At 37.1% G+C, this 23,795-nt stretch overlaps 1 protein-coding gene across 3 annotated transcripts in view; it reads right to left on the bottom strand.

Annotated features, from left to right (window-relative positions):
* Positions 1-12,726: 12,726 nt before the first annotated feature.
* Positions 12,727-23,795, bottom strand: part of YWHAE (tyrosine 3-monooxygenase/tryptophan 5-monooxygenase activation protein epsilon) — a 52,801-nt gene continuing 41,732 nt past the window's right edge. For 2 of the 3 annotated variants that reach the window (XM_015081382.3, XM_015081380.3), the window contains 4 exons: positions 21,400-21,506; positions 20,534-20,740; positions 18,281-18,417; positions 12,727-13,674 (listed from right to left, as the gene is read on the bottom strand). In XM_015081382.3, coding sequence (XP_014936868.2) covers positions 13,622-13,674; positions 18,281-18,417; positions 20,534-20,740; positions 21,400-21,506 — 504 coding nt within the window. In that variant the 3' untranslated portion in view covers positions 12,727-13,621. Of the gene's footprint in view, positions 13,675-15,338; positions 15,386-18,280; positions 18,418-20,533; positions 20,741-21,399; positions 21,507-23,795 lie in introns of all 3 variants that reach the window. The other variant, XM_027034624.2, reaches the window with a different exon arrangement.

Genomic DNA, 23,795 nt, shown 5'->3' with positions numbered 1-23,795 from the left:
AGTAAATGGGAGCACAGGACAGGGGACCAAATAGGACTGAAAAACTGTGTGTGAGATGGGAGCTTATTTCATTTCTAACAGGCCACCTACTCAGGACAAACCTACAGTCTCTCCTTCTAGATACTCCACAATGAAGGTAGCAAACCCACACAAACCCTCGGCACAAAGGAAGATAGAAAGGTCATGGGAGGAAAGACCATTAGTTCTTGTGCTATTTCAGCAGGAGGGGAGTCCTTACGAACTCTAGGAAAATAATAGGGACCAGAGAGAAGGTGCCAGAAACTATAATGGCAGCAGCAATAATACCCATATAGAGAGCTCTCACAAAGTGTTGTACTCATTTAATCCTCATAATTATGCAACTGTTTCCTCATTTTATAGATGGGAAAACTGGGGAACAAAGGATAAAGGGTAGAGCTGGGATTTGGACCCAAGCCTTATGGCTCCAGAATCCATACTCCTAATCTCTACACTATGCTGCTGTAAGCAGCAAATGGTGTTGCCAGGTCTGGTGGAAGATGCCCAGGTCCCACTAGGTTTCTTGTAGGCTCAGCCTTATTCACGCCCACCCCAGCAGGGTTCTGCTCTGCTGGGAAAGATTTTCTAGGGCTCACTTTCAGGGTCCTGTCATCTTGACCAAATGCAATGCTCACCTTTGCCCAATGGGTTCCTATCATAGGCCCCCAATTCCCTTCTGTGTGTCTCCTGACCACAGGCAGGCAAGATCTCTTCCTGGAGAACATGTTGAACTGGGAAGCACTTATGTGGCTTTGAACCAATGAAATTACCTTAGAAGAATCAGAAAACTGAGAAACCAAGATCTTGCTGAGCCTCCTGCACTGCACCTTCCTCCACCCTGTCAACACACATGGATTCATCGGTTAATAAATGATGCAAAATTGTGGCCTCAGCCCCAAGTCGGGGTGGCTTTTGAGCTGAGCTACCCAGAAATATTTTCTGACTCTTATTTAGCTTCTCAGGAGAGAAATGACTCAGTTAAGATTAGAACTCACCTCCTTAGATCAAAGGGCCAGGGGATAAAACCATGGCTATGGGCAAGGAGACAAGGAACACTGGGTCAAGCATCATCTGACTCTTGAGTTTGGCTCAGGTCACAATTTCATGGTTCATGAGATGGAGCCCCATGTCAGGCTGCTCCAGGCTGATGGCACAGAGCCTGCTTGGATTTTCTCTCTCTTCTGTCTGCCCCTCTCCCGTACTGTCTCTCAAACATTTAAAAAAAAAAAAAAAAAGGCAAAGACTGGTAAACAACCAAAACACTAAAGAAACAAGGAAATAACCTAAATTCCATTATAACCTAAATTCCATTATAGCCTATCTGAAAGCTAGAGAGTCATGCAGTCATTTCCATTTTTAAATATAAACATGGTGAGAGCTTGGAAATGTAGGAAAGTGAAGGAGCAAAGCAAAATTGAGTGTAGAGGGCAGTTCTTTTCAATTATCTCACTGTGGCAAAATATAAATACAAATTTTCGGTTTAGGACGTGGGGGCAACCTGGCTGTGCCATCTCTCACCCTACTGATCACCAAGGTTGATTCAGTTGACCTGCCTGGGTAGGCAGGTGTTCCCTTCCTCCATCACCACTCCATGTGTATCCCTCCCAAAGCTGTGCACCCAAAGAAGACAACCTTCCCTGATGGAAGAGGACCATTCTCCGTCAAGGGTATAGGAGTAGCCACACTCACTAGAACCTTCAAACAAGTTTTCAAGGTCCATTTGCAGGAAAACATAAGGTAGTCAAGCTTCCAAAACTCCAGACACAGCCAAATGAAGCACTCCATGTGGCAGTCTGCCTTTCTTTAGGAAAAAAAAAAAAATCATTTTAACTATTTTTAGGTTGGCAATACACTGGCGTTAAGTACATTCCCAATCTGGTGCAACCATCACCACTATTTCCAGAAGTTTCTCATCAGCCCAGACATTGCATACTCATTGAACAATGTAACTCCCCATTTCCTCCATACTCAGACCCTGGTATGCTCTATTTTACGATCTTTACGAATTGCCTGTTTCAGGTACTTTACATAATTGGAATCCTGTATCTGTCTTGTTATGACTGGCTTATCTCATTCAGCATATTTCAAGTCTCCTCCATGTTGTAGTCTATACCAGAATTTTGTTCCTTTTATGGCTGAATAACATGAATATATGTTTTATCTTTTCATCTGTGCTTTAAGTATATTCTATGCCCCAAGTGGCACTTGAACCCTTGACCCCAAGATTGAGTCACATGCTCTGCCAAGCCAGCCAGGTACCCCATCCATTCATCTGTTGACGAATACTTGGGTTGTTTCCATCTTTGGGTTCATGCAAATAATGCTGCTAGGAATATTGTTGTACAGATTATCTTTAAGTCCCTGCTCATACCTCGGAGTGGAATTGTTGGGACATATGTTTGCGGAACCACCAAGCTGTTTTCCACAGTGGCTGCAACATTATACATTCATTCCTACCAGACATGCACAAGGGCTCCATTTTCTTCACATCCTCACCAAACCTTATTTTGTCTTTGTAATAATTATCCTAATGGGTGTGGAGTGGTATCTTACTCTGGCTTTCATTTTCATGTACCTAATGATTGGGGATGTTGAGCATCTTTTCACATGCTTATTGGACATTTGTGTACTTTCTCTGCAGAGATGTGTGTTTAAGTCCTTTGCCCATTTTTGAATTAAGTTTACATTGTTCAATTGTAGGAGATCTGTGTTCTGGATACTAATCCCTTATCAGATGTATGATTTGCAAATATTTCCCTTCATTCCATGGGTTGTCTTTTCACTTTCAATTGTCCTTTGATGCACAAGGAGTTCATTTTAAGACCAATTTATTTTGTTGCTTGTGGTTTTGTGATCATTATCTGAGAGTTCATTGCCAAACCCAATGTCATGAAGGTTTTCCCTTAGGTTTTCTTCTAAGAGTTTTATAGTTGCAGCTCTTGAGTTTGTTTTCAACTCACTTTAATTTTTCTGTGTATGGTAAAGGTCTTAACTTTATTCTTCTGCATGTGGTTGGATACCCAGTTTTCCTACCATTTCTTCAAATTCATTGATCCTTTCTTCTGCCTGCTCACAGCTTGTTGAACCCCTCCAGTGTTTCAGTTATTTGTACTTGTTATAGTTGCCATATGTTTCACATCTGTAAGCTATTAACCCCAAAATACAGTGGTATAAATTTGCTTTAAACAAGTGATATGCTCTTCTAAAGATATCAAAAGAGGGGTGCCTGGGTGGCCCAGTCGGTTAAGCATCCAACTCTTGACTTCAGATCAGGCCATGACCTCAATGTTTGTGAGTTCAAGCCCTGCGTGGGGCTCCACACTGACAGCACAGAGCCTGCTTGGGACTCTTGCTCTCCCTCTCTCTTTCTCAAAATAAACAAACTTATCCTCTCATTTAAAAAAAAAGTATGTCAAAAAATATTTACTTCTACTCTTCACTCCTTCCTAAACATCTACATTTCTATCTGGTTATCATTTCTTCTCAGCCTGAAGAACTTTCTTCAGCATTCTCTGTTGTGAAATCTCGGAACTAATTCTTCATTCTCTTTTACCTGAAAATGTCTTTATTTCACTTTCATTCTTAAGGATGTTTTCACTGTAGAATTCTGGATTGGCTGTTTTTCTTAGAACACTGTGTTCCGTGGTCTTCTGGCTTCTGTTGTTTCTAATGGAAAGTCAATTGTTTAAATTATTCCCTTGTACATAATTTGTCTATTTGTTGATAAGTATGTATGCTATTTCCAGTATTTTTATTTTCAGCAGTTTCACTATAATGTGCCTGTTTTCTTTGTATTTATTTTGCTTAATTTTCCCTGGGTTTCTTGAATTGCAAATCTACCTTCTACAAAATAGGAGCAAATTTTAGTCATATTTCATTTTTCTCCATTCTGTTTTGCTTTCTTCTCTCCTTCTAGAACTATACTTACATGTATGCTAGCCCTTTTCATATGATCTCACAAGTGCTCTAAAAGCCATGCTCATTTTTTAAAATATTTTTTCTCTCCTTCAGATTGAATAATTTCTATTGAGCTAACTTCAAATTCACTGATCCTTCCATCATTTTCATTTCTTATTCTCCTGTGAAGCCCATCCAGTGAATCTTTATTTCAAATCTACTTTTCAGTTCCAAATGCCCATTTGGTTCTTCATTATAGTTGCAGTATCTGTAGGAATTTTTCATTGGTCACAAACGTATTTCCCTTTCCTTCTTGAACATAATCATATCAGCTTTAAAATCCTTGTTTGCTATGGTAGGACAATAAAACTGCTAATTTACATATCTAGGTCATCTCAGGGATAATCTCCATTGGTTGTCTCGAGTATGGGTCACATTTTTCTGATTCTTCATATGCGGAGTTTTGGATTATATCCAAGTTTATTGTACATGATTTGACTCTAGATTCTGTTATGCTCCTCTGAAGACTTAATTTTTATCAGTTACTTGGCTGAAATCATACTGTAAATTCTGTATCAGCAGTGGGTGGCAGCTGAAATGTCAGTGCAGTAAACAAAGAGATTTTTAGATGAGGAAATTATTTGGGCATATTTTTTTAATGTTGACTTTGTTTCAAAAAGCACAACATGGCATAATCTGCATAACTATTCTATAAATTGCTCAGAGGAGTCATTTCAAAATGCCAACACTGTTGAGAAGTTTCCAGCCATCAAAAAACAAAGAACACAAGTTCCCAGCTGTCAAAATTAATTCTTATTGAGTTTTCAATCTCTCCTAGAGAGAAGATTGGGCAGCACAAATGCTATTGTCCCCTCCTGCCTTCTTTTGGATTAAATGAATACTTTTTAGGGTTACATTTTAGTTTATCTACAGATTTTTAGATATACCTCTTTGCATTATTTGCATGTAGCACTTGCATTAAGTATTACCACATATCCTTAATCTTTCAAGGTCTTAGAGTTAATAGTATCAAGTAAAATGGAAGAAATTTGCATTCAAATGGCTCCATTTACCATGCCCTGGCTGCCTTTTATGCTATAGTAACCATATGTATGATGTACCTACATGTTATAAATCCCACAAAATTTTTGCCTTAAACACATTATGAGATTTTTTAAAGATCCTGAGAAAAATAAGTCTTATATTACCTTCATATTTACCATTTATAGCGTTCTTCCATTCCTTCATGCAGATCCATTGTGAATGTCAGCTGTTCTTTCCTCTCTACAGTGCCACAGAAGATAAAACTTTTGGTGCTATTAACATTCACTTCATCACCCCAGAACTTTCAGGTATGGGTTCATGAACATAAATGCAATAAACAAAACTCTAGCAAATCAAATCTAAAAATATTTTTATAAAAATATGTAACAACTGGAGTTTATCCCAGGAGTGAAGGGCTGGTTTAATATTCAAAGAGCAATCAATATAATTCATTATATTAACAAACTAGAAAAGAAAACCCACATGATCACCTAAACAGATGCAGAGAAGGCATCTGACAAACCCAACTTACATTCTTAATAAGCTATCAAGTTTAGTAGGTTGTAAACTCAACCTACTAAAGAGCACCTATGAAAAACTTAGAGCTAACATTGTACTTAATGGTGAAACACTGAATGCTTTCTAGGAACAATACAAGGATGTCTACCACTTCCATTCAGCATGGTACTGGAGGTTCCAGCCAGTGCAATGAGGCAAAATAAACAGTCTCCAGACCAGAGCAAAAAATAAGTGAAAACTTTATATTCACGGACAATATGATTATCGATGAAAAAAGTCGGAGATCTTAAAAACAAAAACAAAAACCTGCTAGAATAAGGGAGTTTTAGCAAGGTTACAGGATATATATCAATACACAAATATCAAATTTTATTTGTAAATAATGGCAATGAGCAATCAAAAATTGAATTTTCAAAGGCAGTCACTTACAAAAACATCCGTAATTATTAAATATTTAGAGATGAACCTGACAAAAGAAGTGCAAAGTCCTATACTCTGGACAGTACAAAATATTGTTGAAGTTAAAGAATGCCTAAACTATTAGATATACCTTGCTCATGGATCAGAAGACTCAGTATTATTAGAAAAGACACTTCACCAAAGATATACAGATGGCAAATGAGCACATAAAAAGATGCTCAACTTCGTTAGTTATTAGGAAAATTTTAAACACACACACACACTAAGATGCCACTACACACCCATAAGAATGGAAAAGTTAAAGACTGACAATACCAAGTTCTGGAAAGAATGTGGAAAACAGCTTTCAGACACTGCTGGTGGAAATGTAAAATGGTATAATCACTTTATAAAACAGTTTGAGTTTCTTAAAAAGCTAAATATACACCTACCATGCCATCCAACCATTCCACTCCTACTTACCCACAAAAAGGGAAATATATGCCCACATAAAGACTTGTACACAAACATTCACAGCAGCTTTATTTGTAACAAAAACTGGGAATAACCAAATTGTCCATGAATAGGTGAATAAACAAATTGTGGTATATCATATAACAATGGAATGCTTCTCGGCAATAAAAGGAATGAACTGATGCATGCAACACGGATGAATCTCAAAACAATTATGCTGAACTGAAGAAGCCAGACACTCCCTCTAAAAAGAAAAGAGAGTACATACTATAGGATTCAATTTATACAAAATTCTAAAAAACACAAACTAATGTAACAGAAAGCAGGTTAGTGGTTGATTGGGAATAGAGGCAAGGAAATTACAAAGTAACAACAGACACTTGTAAAGGTGAAGGCTATACTGACTATCTTATGATAATGGTTTTACAGGGGCAAACATATGCCAAAGCTTTAAACTGTAGTTTAGTACATGCACTTTATGTCAATTATACCTCAATAAAGCTGGAGTTTTACTTAAAAAGTTGTATCTTTCAGAAATTTTCTGAAGATAGGCAAGTACACATACAGCATATTCTTCATTTTACACACAAGATTATACAGGTTAGGTATCTTCCTTTTCTCAGTTAACATATGCAGACATCAGACATTTTTCTGTATTAGAAGAAATGGTTTATCTTTAAAAAAAAAACATGGTGCACATAGTAAGGATATACCATGATTGATGGGCATTTAGGTTATTTCTAATATGCTATTATAATGCTGAAATGAACATATTTTGCATATACTTGTGACCATACACACACAAGCAAAGGATGCAGGTGTTTAAAACTTTCATTTATACTGTCAGATAATCCTCTAAAAAAACATCTCAGGGGGCACCTGGCTGGTTCAATCAGTAGAGCATAGGATTCTTTCAAGCCCCACTACTGGGTGTAGAGATTACTTAAAACTAAAATCTTAAACAAAAAAACTGTCTCAGAATCTACATCAAACTGTTGGAATTAATAAATTAATTTAACAAGGTCATGGAGTATGAGATAGTATACAATAGTCAATATTAAGCAGCAACAATATGAAAATGAAAAAAATTAAATACTATTTACAATAACATAAAAAAAAAAAAAACACCTAGGAATAAGGCCAGTAAAAGATATCAGACCTCTACAAAGAAAACTACAGAATTGGAAAAAAAAAATTTAATCTAAAGAAATGGAGGAATATACTCTATTCATGAATCAAAAGACATAGTTGTGTAAGGATGTTAATTCTCTGAGCATATATTTATGGAATAAAATGCTTACCAAAATCACAACAGGTTTTGTTATTGCTGTTCTACTAGTGAAATTGACAAGCCGATTCTAAAATATGTATGGAAATGCAAAGAGCCAAGAATAACCAATACAGTCTTGAAGAGCAAAAAACTGGAGGATTCATGTTACCAGATACTGAACTAAGTGTACTGGAACTAAGACAAATAGACCAACGCTGGCGCTTCTGAATATCCATACAGGAAAATATTACTTTTAACATCTCCCTATTACCATATACAAAACAAATTCTAGGAGATTCCAGATCTAGATGTGATAGGTCAAAGCTTCTAGAAAAAACACATAAAAGATTAATGATCTTGAGGTTTGCAAACAGTTCTTAAATAAAACCTATAAAGCACTTACCTTAAAGGAAAATATGGATAAATTAGACTAAATTAAGATCCCGTTTGTCAAAAGACATCAATATAATGAAAAGGCAAGGCATAGAATGATAGAAGGCAACTGCAGTAACAACCCCAAAAACATACCCTATTCCTATACAGATTTCTTACAAATCAATAAGAAAATGACAACCCAACAGAAAAACAGGCAAAAGAAGGTATTTAAGAAAAGAGGATATCCAAATGTCCAGTAAACAGATTTTAGTGCTCAGTCTCATTAGTCATCAGGAAAATGCCATTACAACCAGAATGACCACTACATATCCACCAGAAGACTACAACTAAAACCAGTGACCATACCAAATGCCACTGACCATGTGGAGCAACTAGGACTCTCACACTGCTGGGAGGACTGAAAACAGCACAACTACTTTGGAAAACTGTTTTTGCATTATCTACCTACAAAAGCTGAACATACGTATTCCCCATAACCCAGTAAGTCCATTCTCAAGTATATATGCTACATTGATGCATACATGTAAATGCCAAAAGAGATGTACAATGTCCATAACATCATCACTAGTAACATCCCCAAATTGAAAATAATCCAATGTCCATCCATAAAATACATAATGGTATACTAATACAACAGAAAACACACTATTATTCAGGATATTACATTACTATTATTACATGGAATAATCTCACAGAATGTTGAGAGGGGGAAAAATGCTGTATGATTCCATTTACATCAAGTTCAAAAACAGGCAAAACCAAACAAAGGTTATGATCAAGACACTGGTTTCAGTTGGAGTAAGGGGAGAACTATATGACTGAGAAGGGGGCATGAGGGAGTCTTCTAGGATGCTGGTTTTGTTCTATTTCTTGATGCAAGTGATGGTTAAACAGTGTATCCCCTTTGTGGAAATTCATTAAGCTGTAGGCTTTTGATCTATTTTCTTTATACTTGAATATGAAATTTGCTTTAAAAGAATGCCGACAGTATAGGAGAATGTTTCTCTACATACAATTTACATATAGATTATTCTAGAAATCTAATCATCTTTGCCAATTATAATTTTTACCAAAGGAAAATTAGCATCTCTTAAATGTTTTGACTAACATTTTAAAGAGGAACAAGGTTGGGGGGGGGGGGGGAGGGATGCTCTTAAAGTTGTTTCTTCCTAGAATTCCATCAAAAGCAAATTCTGAGGGGGCTCAGCAGTTGCAAAGACCTGTTATCAAGGCTACAAATGTGCTATTAATGGAAAGGAAGACTTAGATTCTGAAATAAGCCCTATCCCAAACCTGTAAGCACCAGAATTTTAAATAGCAAAAAAAGGGTCTTTGTGAAAGACCTAGAAACAAGCAATATAGGGTGGAAGCAGGACTGCCAAGAGTTTCAACACAACTGGAAGCATGGTCAATGGCAGCTTTAGAAGAAAGTAGCCCCCGAACAGGATTCATACTGCCTGGGTTGTGCAAGTACACATTACTTCAATTATGAAAGAAAGTAAATGTCCAAAGAGCAAAGCACTTTTTAAGAGTAACAGTTTTCAGCCCTCCCTTATACATAGCAGGCCTGTACCTACAACCTGGCAAAGTCAGCTGATCATACAAGAGTGCCAACCCAGGGTCTTCCCTAAAGTAGTAACTGAGACAGCACAGGGCTCACCTCTTCATATATTACAGCTTCTGAAAGGCGTTTATCAACTGAAAAACAAATGATCTCAGAAAGGTTAAAATGTATTTTTTAAATGATCACTGTAAAATAGAGAAAACACAGTATTTCAATAAAACATTAAGAGTTTTGATAAAGAGCAAAGAGAGAATGGCTTAATGGTTAAGAACACAGCCTCTGTAGTCATACAGACCTAACTATTAATCCTGTTTCAATACAGTTAGCTGTGTGGCTTTGGGCAAGTTCAACTTTTCCCTGGTTTACTATTTGCAAAATGCAGGTGACAACTCACCAAACTATTATTTATGTGCTAGATCACAGACACTGTTTAATAATGAGCACAGTGCCTGCATACGGCCAATACTAAATACTAACTGCATATTATGTACCAACTACAAGATTAGTACCTCAAATGACATATATATAGCAAGACAGGGTTAATAATTACCATTTCCCAAACAAAGCAAGATTCACCTTTAAAATGCCATTTTTCAGGGCCCCTGGGTGGCTCAGTTGGTTAAGCACCCGACTTCAGCTCAGGTCACGATCTCACAGTTCAGGAGTTCAAGTCCCACAAGGGGCTCTTGCTGTCAGCTCAGAGTCTACAGCCTGCTTCAGATTCTGTGTCTCCTCTCTGCCCCTCCCCAGCTCATGCTCCTCCTTTCTCTCTCCCTCTCTCTCCAAAATAAAAAATAAATGAAACGCCATTTTTCAGCATGCTCCAGCTCCTACAGTCCTACAATCATTAGTATAGCAGCCAATTTGGGGTCTTCCTTATTAATAGCTCTCAAAGTGGCATTTGTCTGAGGCAGAAGCCAAGTTAGATGTTTTTACATTTATTCCATCACCTTCCCCTTACTATGATCTGACTTAAAGTTCATGCTTATCTTCCTAGAAGCAAAATATAACTCTGGAGGATTTGCTTTTCTGGCCATCGGTTCCAGAACCCAAGTATAGATACATTCATTGGTGCTCCCAACATTTTAAAAAAGCTTTGGGTTTAAAACATCTTTTTCAAACCCAAGTATGGATATAGACACATATTTAAAAACAAACAAACAAAAAAAAAAAAAACACTTTGGGTTTAAAACATCTTTTTTCAAAGCAAAGCACGAAGAATTATAATTGAAACAAATTGCACTCGAATTGTAATGGTAACTCAAGTTTCTCTTGAAACCAATTGATCCTCAGAGCATTCAACCAAGAGCTGAAACAACTCCACCTTTCCAGACCACAGACAGAAGTGGAAGTGATACTGTCCTTACAAGGGCTGTCCCCTTTCTGCAGTCTTCCAACTTCTGACAGAGATCCAAAGACCTGTACCCATCACCACAATCCTTCCCAAGTGCCTTCATTGGTTTTTCTCTCCGTATCAAGATCACCACATTCTTGAGCATGCTCCTGGCATCCTGAGTTTGTGGACTACATTATATAATGAAGTCCATCCACAGAACCAACTAGAGAACCCTTTTAACTAAACAAACTCATGTGATGATCTAAGTTGACAAACATCACCTCCACAAGCCATGCCATGTTGTAAATTACCTATGTGTTTGACTCAAATCCAGGCATTTGTGCATTCGTGTTTAGTATGGGAACAGACTACAAAATGCTGAATGCCATTATCTTTAACAATGTGTAATAGAGGGGTGCCTGGGCAGTTCAGTCGGTTAAGCATCCAACTTCAGCTCAGGTCATGATCTCACAGTTCGTTGAGTTTGAGCCCTGCGTCAGGTTCTGTGCTGACAGAGCCTGGAGCATGCTTCAGATTGTCTCCCTCTCTCTCAAAAATAAACATTAAAAAACTTTGTTTAAAAATGTGTAATACAATTTTATGAATTCCTTCAGTTTTGATCTAGATGCAGCAGGCATTTGGCCACTTTGCCACTGGAAAAAAACAAAAAAATCAACCTGAAAATCTCTTGGACGTAACCCCAAATGTCTCCAACTATCTAATGGAGGAGCATTAACACAAAAATCTTAATTACTTATTCTAATTATAGGCATACACATATATTTTCATAAGATAAAAACTACTAAGACACATTACTATTCTGTTAATTTCCTAAGTCTTCTCTACCGAGAAGCCAGGATATATATATACACTTGTGGTGTCAACACCTCATTTAGTAGCAACAAATCAAGTGTGATGATGGAGCAGATATTCTTATACTGCTGATAGGGAAGAGGGGGGCTATAAAGTGGCACGACCCCTTTGGAGGGAAATGGACAATATTTACCAGTAGAAAAGTTAATGTTCTCGGACACAGGAAACCTAGAAATGTATCATACAAATACACATGCAAATATTTAAGTGCAGTTACAAGGATATTTAATGCAGCACCATTTATAATAGCAATGCTGGAAACAATCTGAATGTCCAAAGGGAGTCAACTAGTTAAGAAAAGATCAGGAGTACATCCATGTTACACTGTCATTCAAATTAAATCTAAATGTGGAATACAGAATGATCTGTATTAGCTAAATACCTATACACGCTGTATAGACTATTTTTTGAAAGAAACTACTTAACACTGTCTCTAGTAAGGGCAACGGCTACAGACTTCTACCACGTGTACATGTACTACTGAGAACGAAAGTATTCTTTTCTGCTTCTGCCACTGACCTTTGGAGTGGTAGTGGGGGCTAAGGTAATTTTACTTCAGACTAAGTAAGGAGGATTATTTGGACACATTCAGCCTTATTTAGTTGTATAACCCAAAATTCCATGCTAGAAAATGATCCATAATTATACCTTAAGTATGAATTTGTATTTTTATGATTAAAATAAATACCGTGTTGCTACCTGGTTGAGAGGACAGTAATGAAGTGACTTGGTGTTTCTTAGTGTTCTTCACAACCAGGTTACAAGTAAAAAAAAAAATTCTTTTTCTAAAAATACACATCATCTTTGGGGAAACAGACAAGTGATTTACGAAGAAAAGGGAGGGGAGACCTTTCCACATTCAGGAAAACAATACTGTCAATGTGTTTGGACTAGAGATTTTATTTTAGAAAGATAAAGGATGGAGGCGCAATAATATTTGGCATTTTTAATTTAGGTTTGTTTTATTTAAGTTTAATGTTAATTCCATGCTGTGTTTCAGTAAGAACAATACAGATTCTGTATCTGTGGCTCCAGTCAGATATCCAGTAGTACAAATTAGCTTCAAGTTACACATACTGAACAAAAGAGGTTGAGCGAGCGAAGTAGGGACGGGGGGGCCCGGGGGGGAGAGGGAAGGAGAAGAAACAAAGAATTGAACACGCATGCAGGCTTTTCCATACCACCTTCAATGCTAACCTGCTTTAGAGGGAGAGTAAAAGTAGGCAAGAATGAGCAGCCACGGATTGTTGAACTGTTACCAGCACCATGCTTTTCAGCAACATTTCAGCAGAGTTTGAAACACTTTTTGCAGCAAAACCATTACAACTCTCCGAACAACTTTTAACCACCTCAAGCTAACACCCAATTAATCTTAAACATTGGTATAAAATTCAATTTAAACAATTAGAAAAAGGAAAAATACCACAATGCCTCATAGTGTGATTAACCTCTCTCTTAGATGCTCGCGTCACCTAGAAGTCTAATAGCTTTCAAATATCATTTCCATTTCTAATGGTGATCTTGCCCCACCTGGCAGGAGACAATACAGTAATGCTGAAAAAGCCTCTATGCAGTCCTGTTAGTGTCTTAAAGAACCTAAAAGCTGGGACCAGTAAAATCCACAGAAATTCACTCTTGCCTTTAAGAACTTTTGAAAACGGTTTAAAAAAAAAAAAAAAAAAAAAACCAACAGGGCAGGAACCTAAATTCTGAGACCAAATGTAAAAGTCAGATTTGGTGGTTCTCAGTGACAATGGGGGAATTTCCAATGGGGGTGGGATGGGAAGGAATGGGGTGGTCAGAGATGGTTTCTCTTGTTGGCTTTTAGGTCTCACTGATTTTCATCTTCCACATCCTGCAGCGCTTCTTTATTCTGCTCTTCACCTACAAAGAAGAATGAGTTAATTATTGCATACTGACTAGTCAGGCTGTTGTGGTCACAAACAAAGGCATCATTCCAAGCATAAAGACTCCTTATATTTGCTACAATTGGTATTAACCACAGACAGGCAAAGGACTTCTACCACCCTTAACACCTGAGACCCCTAAGCCAAGAGGTGCTGCTGGACCACGGTCCTGAATGGTAAACAGGATGAAAAAACTGATGCGCACAGTAAAACTAGTTTTATGCTAAAATAAGCTCTTGAAAGTAGACAGCCAAGGTAACCATAACTATTAAATGATTTTCAAGCTTTCATGTATATCTTGGGTCAAAATACTCTTTCTCAATAACCTCACCTCTTCAAGAGACTCAACAGTACTTTATAGTTGTTGGTTTTCTTCTCTTTTGTTTTGTAAAATCTACCCACAAGCTCCATGAGAAATGCTTCAATAAAGAGAACTGAGCAGTAAAACGCTCCAAAGGAGGTCTATAGTTTTAGAGAGAGAGTTTTGCTTTTTAAGGTATCTTACATTTTGTATCTTAGCCAGTCACACCAAACCATAAACCAAATTCCTTACTCCAAAGTGAAACAGCATGCTCAAAGTAAACCAGACCACTGAGGTTATTAAAGAAGGGCATTTGGACCAGTTCTCTCATGCCATTTTTCTTTTCCCTTAAAACATGATGATCGGCCTCAGGAGTTTCAACTGCACTATGACATGCAATAAAAAGCCAGCCTATTCACTGGAGAATCATCTACCTATTAATAAGCATTAAATAAGTCACAGCCATACTAAAGAGAACATGCAAGTTTTTGCTAAAATAAAATAATAATAATAAAACAGGTAAAAGTTACATTCTTTTGTGCTTTAACAAACCACTACAATTCCTATGTAGTTACTAGTTTGAATCAAATTTCAACAGGAAAAAATAATACCAATTAACTAATCCAATAATCATTCCAGTTCAGACAATCCATCCATTCCCATTGCTTGCTAAATTAGTCAGGATGGATAAACAACACTAAGACCGGCTGACTACCGACATGAAGCATTTTCCCTAAAGAGTGTTTTTAAACAGCCCTTGATATGATAAACAAAAAATGCTGTCATGGCAACAAGGATTAGGTGAATGTAGTTTTAGAACATTTATAATTTTCTTCTCTAACAGAAATGTTTGATACTGGTATGTGACTCTTAAAAAGTACTTAAGGTACATAAAGATTTTTGACTCATATATAGAAAATGGACATGCAAAGACAAAAAAACATTTACCGAGGAAAGAAATGATGGACCACCCAATCAATCGTTCCCAAAACAATGTATTCAAACTTAGAAATGACAGGAACATTCACGCTCATTTTTAACAGCAATACACTGCCAAAATATGGTTAACATACAACAACAGAACACACTCTAATTCACTTATAAGCAACCATTAGATTTGCCAAGAGTTCCAAGTAACTTTGGCATAGAATATTGTCAGACGAGTCACACCCAACCAGAGGTAGACAAGGGTAGCAGATCATAAATGTCTTAGAAGATTTCACATCCTAGAATGTAGAACAGGCAGTTTTGTAAGCAAAAGGATGATAATATATGCAGGCATGATTAGTGAAGAACCAAAACTAAAAAGCAGAATTTGCTGTGCCATGATAATGACTTACAAAGTAGAGTTTTTAGGAAAGGAAGAGTTGGATTTTCCTTTAGGAATCTATATTGTAAGGAGAAAGGGAGGGAGAACAATCATATGAAAGCAACATTACAAGAAAAATAAACCAAGACAGCAGGACAAAAGAAAACATCAATGATTTAGGGGAATCAGATTTTGGTCTTTTTACTTTGTATAAACTTCATTCTACAAAGTTATCTGTTCCTTTTACCTTTAAAAGAATGAAATAATATCCTCTTAAAAGGTATACAGAAGAGGAAAAAATGTTTCTTTGGGTATGTATTTCTTTGCCCATTGTTTCTTGATTTTGAGGGAAGACAGGAATAAGGCAGAGAACACACATTTTTTCTATAGACTTGTGTATGAAACGTCCTCTGAACACAGATTAAAAGGACTGAAATCACTTAATGAGAAAAAGTGGTGATCTGTTTACAAAGATGTTCCAACACAGAAGTTAACATATTCTGCAGTTAAAAAAGTATAAAAGCGTCTCAATAAAAGCTTGTGAAACACATACATTTCTTCCTTCATAAAAAAATTAAAAAGGAGAAAACTGATGGTCCGCTAAATCCAACATCCTGGAAAACTGCCAATTCCATGACTGCAATTCTGCATGGATTAAGTCACAAAACCAATTTAATAAAACATGTAATACTATACCTTTTACGAAAATGGCAAATAAATTACTAGTACCCACAACAATTTGTAAATTCAGATAATTTGTTAATTTTACTAAAAATGTCACGAGACTACTAGAATTTTTTGCTGTTAAACTAGCAAGTTTCATCATTTCAAATACTGTCTTTAATGAAAATTAAATGAAATCTCTTAAATGAAAATTAGTCTGTCACAACCAAATTTAATCAATTATTCAGTTTACAAAGTGGTAAGAATTGAAGCAACTGGATTTAACTAAGATTTACATAAACCTGTTTTAGGATTAAAGAGAAATCTATGCTGAAATGTAATAAAACATCTCTGTACAAAGAACCTTTGCAACTATGAAAAGTAAGTAGTTTCAAGAAAATATCCTATTGTAAAAAGTGATCTATTTCATAAAATGCTTGATAACCAAGGAAGAGAGTATCTTTGGTTTTATATAAAAACAGAACGGAAAAACATAGTTTACTTTGATTTATCAATTACTGGTTATCAATGATAAAGTAGAAAATATAAAGTTCAGGGGAGCTTGGATGGCTCAGTTGGTTAAGTATTCGACTCTTGGTTTTGGCTCAGGTCATGATCTCATGGTTTGTGGGTTCAAGTGTAGAGCCTGCTTGGGATTCTCTCTCTCCCCCTCTCCCCTGCTTGTGCTCTCTCTCCCTCTCTCAAAGTAATTAAACTTAAAAAAAATTTTTTTTAGAGAAAATATAAAACTTTATTTCTGTTTAATTCTGTAATCTAGCAATCTTAGTTATAAAAGCTGGCATAAAATGTCTTTTAAAAAGCAATGTTTCAACCCAGGTCACCTTGTTTGTTATTTTCACCCTCAGAAAAATGTCCCCAGAGGTATATACCTTACTCGGGTCAACACCGCTTACCAAACTCTCCACATGTTTCCTTTTATCCCCTCAAACAGATACTAGTCTTCTCTGAGCTGAGGGTGACTATGAAGAGTCCACAGCTGTTTGGTCATTCTTCTGAGTAGTTATTGTTTAGAATACAACAGAATTTTAAAGCTGGAAGGAACCTCAAGTCATTAGTTCAGAGATGGTAAATTGGTTTTGAGTCCCAAAGACTGGTAGCAGTTGCCTGAAGTGCTGTGTTAAAAAGTAATGTGTGGCACTGTCTGGCTTTGCTGGAAAAGTGTGCAAGCAGGTCACACGTGCCACACATCTCAAGCCAACCCTAGTCAAATATCTAAATATTTCATAGACCTAGTGAGCTTTAAAGCTGAGTCACCTAATTCTCACTTTAGTACCTAAGGTAAGTCTAAAATCTCACTCTATCCTTCCATAGTAAGGACATTTAAAACGAAAACCCATTTTCAGAGGCACTTTTAAAGAAATATAATGCTTCCAAAGACAGTACAGCATGCTGGTGTGACCAACAGACTACAGTTAGCCTCAAGCAATGCAACCTATATGTTTCATTTTGGTAATATCCTCTTATAGGATCTGCAGTTGATATTGACAAACTTTCTTTTCCCCATACCACCACCCACCAACTGTAAAGCTATCTCATAAAATGGTCATGTCACACTTGTTTTTGCACCCTGTGCCCTCCTCCCCCTGACTCTTCAGTGATCTATCATGGATAAAATGGATTCTCTGGAATAAGCAAAACAAAATCTCCTTTAAAATCAGCAATTATGACAAATTTTGGCATTTAGAATTTTAACCCCCTGGCCCAATCACAAAAGTAAGTTTTGTAAAATACTGACTATTTATAACTGAAAACTAAAACCAGACATCTTAAATAAGGACTAATGGCAAGACAGGACATTCCATTTGCTCTAGAAAATCTTTAGATAAAAGATTTCCACACAGAGAAGACGCTTCATAAATATTTACTGACACCATCCAGTTTTAACCTGAGGATACCAGTCGGCCAAAGTAGTGATCAGGACATTCAAATACAATTATATTCGATCTCTAAAATTGAATCTGAGGAAGATAAAATGAACTGCTTCCTCCCTCAATCTTCCACAACAGTGAGAGAAGTTAGCGAACATTAGAGGCAAAATTTTTAAATCTTCAAATACAAAAAAAGATCCCCTTTTCCAAACAAGTCTTTTACATTATCATACAGCCCAAAACGGAAAACTGTAGTTTTGAGATCGTTTGCTGTAAAGGCAATAATTAAAATCTGATACTTTGTGGACGATAGGCTGAGTCTAAATTGCAGCTTAATGTGAAAAAATGCCAAGGAATGTCTAAGAGTAAAAAGACCCAACAACTCAAAAAGATGCATTCATTAACTTCCAAGTTTCCTTACCATCACCCTGCATGTCTGAAGTCCATAGTGTCAGATTATCACGTAACAACTGCATGATAAGTGTAGAGTCCTTATAGCTTTCTTCACTCAGCGTATCCAGTTCTGCAATTGCATCATCAAAAGCTGCTTTTGCCAACCTAAAAGCATTTACATAAATGTATTACAAAAATAAGCCCAAAAACAGAATTAGAAATAACATGTTAGAAATCAATCTTTTTCTTTAGTTATCCCACAGTATGTAATAGTGACACTGAGTAACTTGGGTTTAAATACCAAAATAAAAGAAAAGCAAGTGTAACTGATAAAAATTAACTTTCTATTTAATTTTGTAATGTAGCAAATTTGGAGGTAGTAAAATTTTTGGAGCACTACTTACTCTTTTTTTTTTTTTTTAAACATACTCTCCCCTCAATGTGGGGCTCAAACTCATGACCCTGAGATCAAGAGTCATCTTCTCTACCAGCCAACCACATGCCCCTGGAGCACTGCTTCTTACTATGCTTAACAAGCCTATCAGTAAACAGAATACACAAACCAAATTCTATCCTAGACCACCACCAAAATACATGCAATATAAAGGTATTACCAAGTTCTAGTCAACAACTCACTTAGACAGTATCTCAGTTTAATTTCAATAGAATTTAATGTTAATAGAAGCGGGGGGGGGAGGGGGGGGAGGCAGTATAGAACCCACAGAAATGTAATCATATAAGCCATTTGCTGCAATTTAAAAGAAATAAAATCAACATTTACTGAGTATGGTATATAATGAGCACCAAGTAAAGCAGGACACTGGTGGAGAAACTGAAGAAAAAGACGATCTCAGTCCACAATGAACTTAAAACATCTAGGAATAGAGGACTGACACATAAAACTATTATAAAAGAAGTATGCTACTCTGGAGAAAGTGCTTCGGAAACCCTAGAGGATGAGGAAATGGGGATGGGAAGACAAATTTGAACTCATCTTCAAAGTAGGAAAAGAGCATGAATGGCACGCTTAAGACTAAAGCAAATGCGTAATAACAAAGACATGGATAAGACTTAAATCAAAGTGATGTGTGGGACAGCCTAAACTAGAGAATAACAATGAAAGAGCACAATACTGATAGCTATAACTTCTTCATTAAAACCTGTATATGTTTGGACAAATTCAACTAGGCATTTAGAATGCTTTTAGATGAATAAATAACGGTTTGCATTTAAATGAATCTACCTCCCATCAGGAAAATCTCTCATGGAATATCTGATTCCTATATACTCAAGAATACTCTAAGTTACAAACAACAAATACATTATTCCAATTATGAGGTACCTAAAATAGGCAAATTCACAAAGACAGAGAGCAGACACTGTGAAGGGGCAATAGTGGGGGGGAATATGGAGAATTAGTGGTTAGAGTTTGTTTCTGGTGATGAAGTTTTAGAAACAGTAGTGACAGTTACACAATACTGTAGGTGTACATAATGCCATCCAATTATACAACAAAATGGTTAGAATGATAACCTTCATGTTGTATTTTGTAGTAATTTTTACAAGTAAAAAGCCATGTACATAAAGATATCCTTTAAATTTCTATCTGTTTCAAAAATTGCGGGGCGCCTGGGCGGCTCAGTTGGTTGAGCATCTGACTCTTGGTTTCGGCTCAGGTCATGATCCTACAGTACATGAGTCTCATTGAGCCCCATATCAGGCTCTGCTCCCACACTCACGGTGTGGAGCCTGCTTAGGATTCTCTCTCTTCCCTTTGCCCCTACCCCACTCGCCCTCTGTCTCTCTCAAAATAAGTAAATAAATTTAGGGAAAAAATTGAGAACAATCTGAAATACAAATGGGCGAACTGTTAACATACAAAGCTGGAGAACTGTTCATATTAAAATAGAAATTACAAAATATGTACAACTAAGAGTATAACTATATTAAAAAGCATGCCTACAAGGACTAACAGCTAATATAAAAACATTAAAATAACTCTACTACAATTCCTCTCATTTCACTCTGTCACTAACAAGTTAAAAAATTTTTTCAACCTATCAACAAAATATTTCCCCATCAACATCCAAAACTGCTATCCTAGCAAACTAGGTAAGGTCTGTCCTAAATCATCCAAAGCAGTTTCATTAAGAGCCAAAAGAATTCTTTAGTACATGGCCAAGGATACAAAGGCAGTCCCAGGAAACAAAACAGAAACAATTGTCCTTTGTAACTTTTTCACTTTCATAGTGAGAGCTTTTGTTTCTCTTCCATGACTTACCTGCAGGCACGGTCAGGGGAATTAAGAATTTCATAGTAGAATACGGAGAAATTGAGAGCAAGACCTAAGCGAATAGGATGCGTCGGTGGAAGTTCTGTCATTGCAATATCACTAGCAGCTTTATAAGCCACTAGGCTGTTCTCCGCAGCCTCCTTCCTGTCATTTCCTGTGGCAAATTCAGCCAGATACCTGTGGTAGTCCCCTTTCCTAAAACAAAATAAAATAAAACAAATAGAATTAAGAAAAATGTTTTTAAATGAAAGTAGACTGTTACAATTTTTCTATATTCTATAAAATGAAGTATGTGACAAAAATATATCAATAATTAACAAGTATACTTCAGTAATTTCACAAAGTCTCTTTCAGTAAAGACTGACTAGTCTATCTAGTTTTCCCCCTCAGAGTTCGTATTACCAAACAGAAGCAAAACACTAGAGAAATCAACTGAAAAGCCTCAAAAATGAACAAATTTGTCAATGACTAGAATTAAAAATGAGAAGTGGTTCCCAAAAAAATGGCATGACAGTTTGTTAATCATGAAATAAAACTTGTACATAAAATGTTAAAATTGAGCTATGTAATAATGTATTACTATACAGCTGGGGGCTAATTCCACACAAAAATGCAAACAGGTAAAATAAAACCTAGTACTTTCACAGTAGTCTGACCATCTTAAACGCAACAACTGTTCACTAGCAGTGAATCTGCAAACGACTACTCAAAACTTAAGTTTTGAAAATCATTCTTCCCGTGTAACTATTCTTCTAACAAACTATTATTAAAGTTGAACACCTACACAGAGAAAGTGGTAATTCTAAGGGAGCCAACATTTAATCTCACATTTTCCCTTCTAGTATAGAACCTACATTTTATAATAGAAAACCTTGGACTCGCCAGTGTTAGCTGCTGGAATGAGGTGTTTGTCCAGTACATCCAGAATGTCACAACAGATTAACTTTAGCTCAGTCTCAACCTGGAAAAAAAAGTCAAAAATTGTTTAAGTCTAAGAGATTACATAAATTATGACACAATCTCCCTCTGGTTTTAAGGAAGAGAGCCATAGTAAACAGAATATACATCTTTCTCCAAACCTTCTTCCTCTCTCTTGATTAAAAAAAAAAAAAAAAGAGAGAGAGAGAGAGAAAAGTTATCTCCAAGTTACAGAAATTACCTTCTTTCTTTCTCCATGCTGTTAAGTGCTTTAAAAAAGAAAAAAGGCAGGAGTGCCTGGCTGACACAGACCATGGAGCATGGGACTCTCAATCTCCGGCTTGTGAGTTCAAGCCCCAGGTTGGGTATGGATACTACATAAAAATAAAAATCTTGAGGCACCTGGGGGAGCTCAGTCTACTGAGCATACAACTTTGGCTCAGGTCATGATCTGGAGGTTCATGGGTTCCAGCCCTATGTCAGGCTCTGCACTGACAGCTCAGAGCATGTAGCCTGCTTGAGATTTTGTGTCTCCCTTTCTCTCTGCCCTTCCCCTGCCTGTGCTGTCTGTCTCTCTCTCAAAAATAAACATTAAAACAAGAGACAGAGCTATGATGTGAACAGAGGCAGGCTAGAAAACCTAAGGTCATGGTTTATAAGGGATGGAATAAAAATTCAGTCCCAGGCAACTGGCCTCCAGTGCTCACATTCCTAACCACTACTGTGCTCAACAGCCGTAAGTGGAAGAGATCCACAGCCAAATTATAGCACTAAAACTCTGTATACTCAAGTAAATACTGCCACTCATCTCAATTTATCATACATGAATATCCCAAGTGAACGTACATATTATCTTAGTCTCTATTTTCTATTAATTCATGGTGACACTGGTGAACCTTTCCAAGTTCTTCTTATGCCCTCTGGAACCTCCTTTCCATTGTGAAGAATCCTCCCACTCTCTCTTCTCCTATAATCTCATCCAGATCCTAAATTAAACTAGCTCTTTCCTGAATAAACTACCTCCCTCATGGCTTTTCACGTAGCAATTATTCTAAGAGAAAAAATTTCTGAATTCTCTTAGCTCCCCACTAACTCAGTATGACTGGCTGCTGTTACTCCACAAACAGCTCCTCTCTGGAAGCTCATCCTCTGTGACCTAATTTTTCACTATCTGTTATCAGTGGATCTCTACAGGCCTTCCAACCACATTCACAGGCTACCTCTCCAATTCCTGGTATCACACCAAGGTATTATCACCCATGTTCCTTTCAATACAGTTCCCTGATCTCAACTCCATGACCTATTTGTCAACATCTCTAACTGAGCTGCTTTATCCAAGAAGTCTTTTTTTTTTTTTAATGTTTTATTTATTTTTGACAGAGAGAGAGACAGAGCATGAGCAGGGGAGGGGCAGAGACAGAGGGAGACACAGAATCCGAAGCAGGCTCCAGGCTCTGAGTTGTCAGCACAGAGCCCGACGCGGGGCTCGAACTCACAGACTGCGAGATCATAACCTGAGCCGAAGTCGGACGCTCAACTGACTGAGCCACCCAGGCGCCCCTATCCAAGACGTCTTAAATTCTATTTCACTACTACATTGTAACTTCCTTCCTTACTTCTTTATTCCTGTTATTCCTAATTAGAGACACATCAAGACCTCCAGCCTCTTGAATCTTTCATCTTCCCCCAATTTATCGGTCCCTCTCTTTGCTTCCTGCTTCCCTTCCTACTTAGCCCAAATCCCACAATTTAGCACAGAATTCTGCCACTTAAGCATTTTTAACTTTCTCATTTCATCGTTCCTCTGAGACACCAAACTTTTCTACTGACAACCCATACTCTTGTTCCAATATATTTGACATTAATGGGCACACTGATATCAGCTTACCACCTTTTTTTAAAGATTATTTTAAGTTTATTTATTTTTGACAAAGTGAGAGCATGAGCTGGGGAGGGGCAGAGAGAGGGAGACACAGAACCCGAAGCAGGCCCCAAGCTCCAAGCTGTCAGCACAGAGCCCGACACTGGGTTCGAACTCACGAACTGTGAGATCATGACCTGGGCCGAAGTCAGATGCTTAACTGACTGAGCCACCCAGGCGTGCCCCTATATCAGCTTACCACCTCTTAAGTCACTCAAAACCTCAGTTTTCCCATCTATAAAGTAGACTAATACCTATTCTTTACAGGGTAATTTAAATAAATACCCTATGTTGCACAATTATGTGTATTAATATCTCCCCACTCAAGAACAGCGTCCAACAAAGGTGGAGATAATAAATGTAGTTGCCCTTTTCCCTCTCCCTACACCAAATTCATTCCCCATGCTACTT

The sequence above is a fragment of the Acinonyx jubatus genome, chromosome E1 (assembly GCF_027475565.1).
Source record: "Acinonyx jubatus isolate Ajub_Pintada_27869175 chromosome E1, VMU_Ajub_asm_v1.0, whole genome shotgun sequence".
Taxonomy (NCBI): Eukaryota; Metazoa; Chordata; class Mammalia; order Carnivora; family Felidae; genus Acinonyx; species Acinonyx jubatus.
This window is presented reverse-complemented; position numbering and strand designations above follow the sequence as displayed.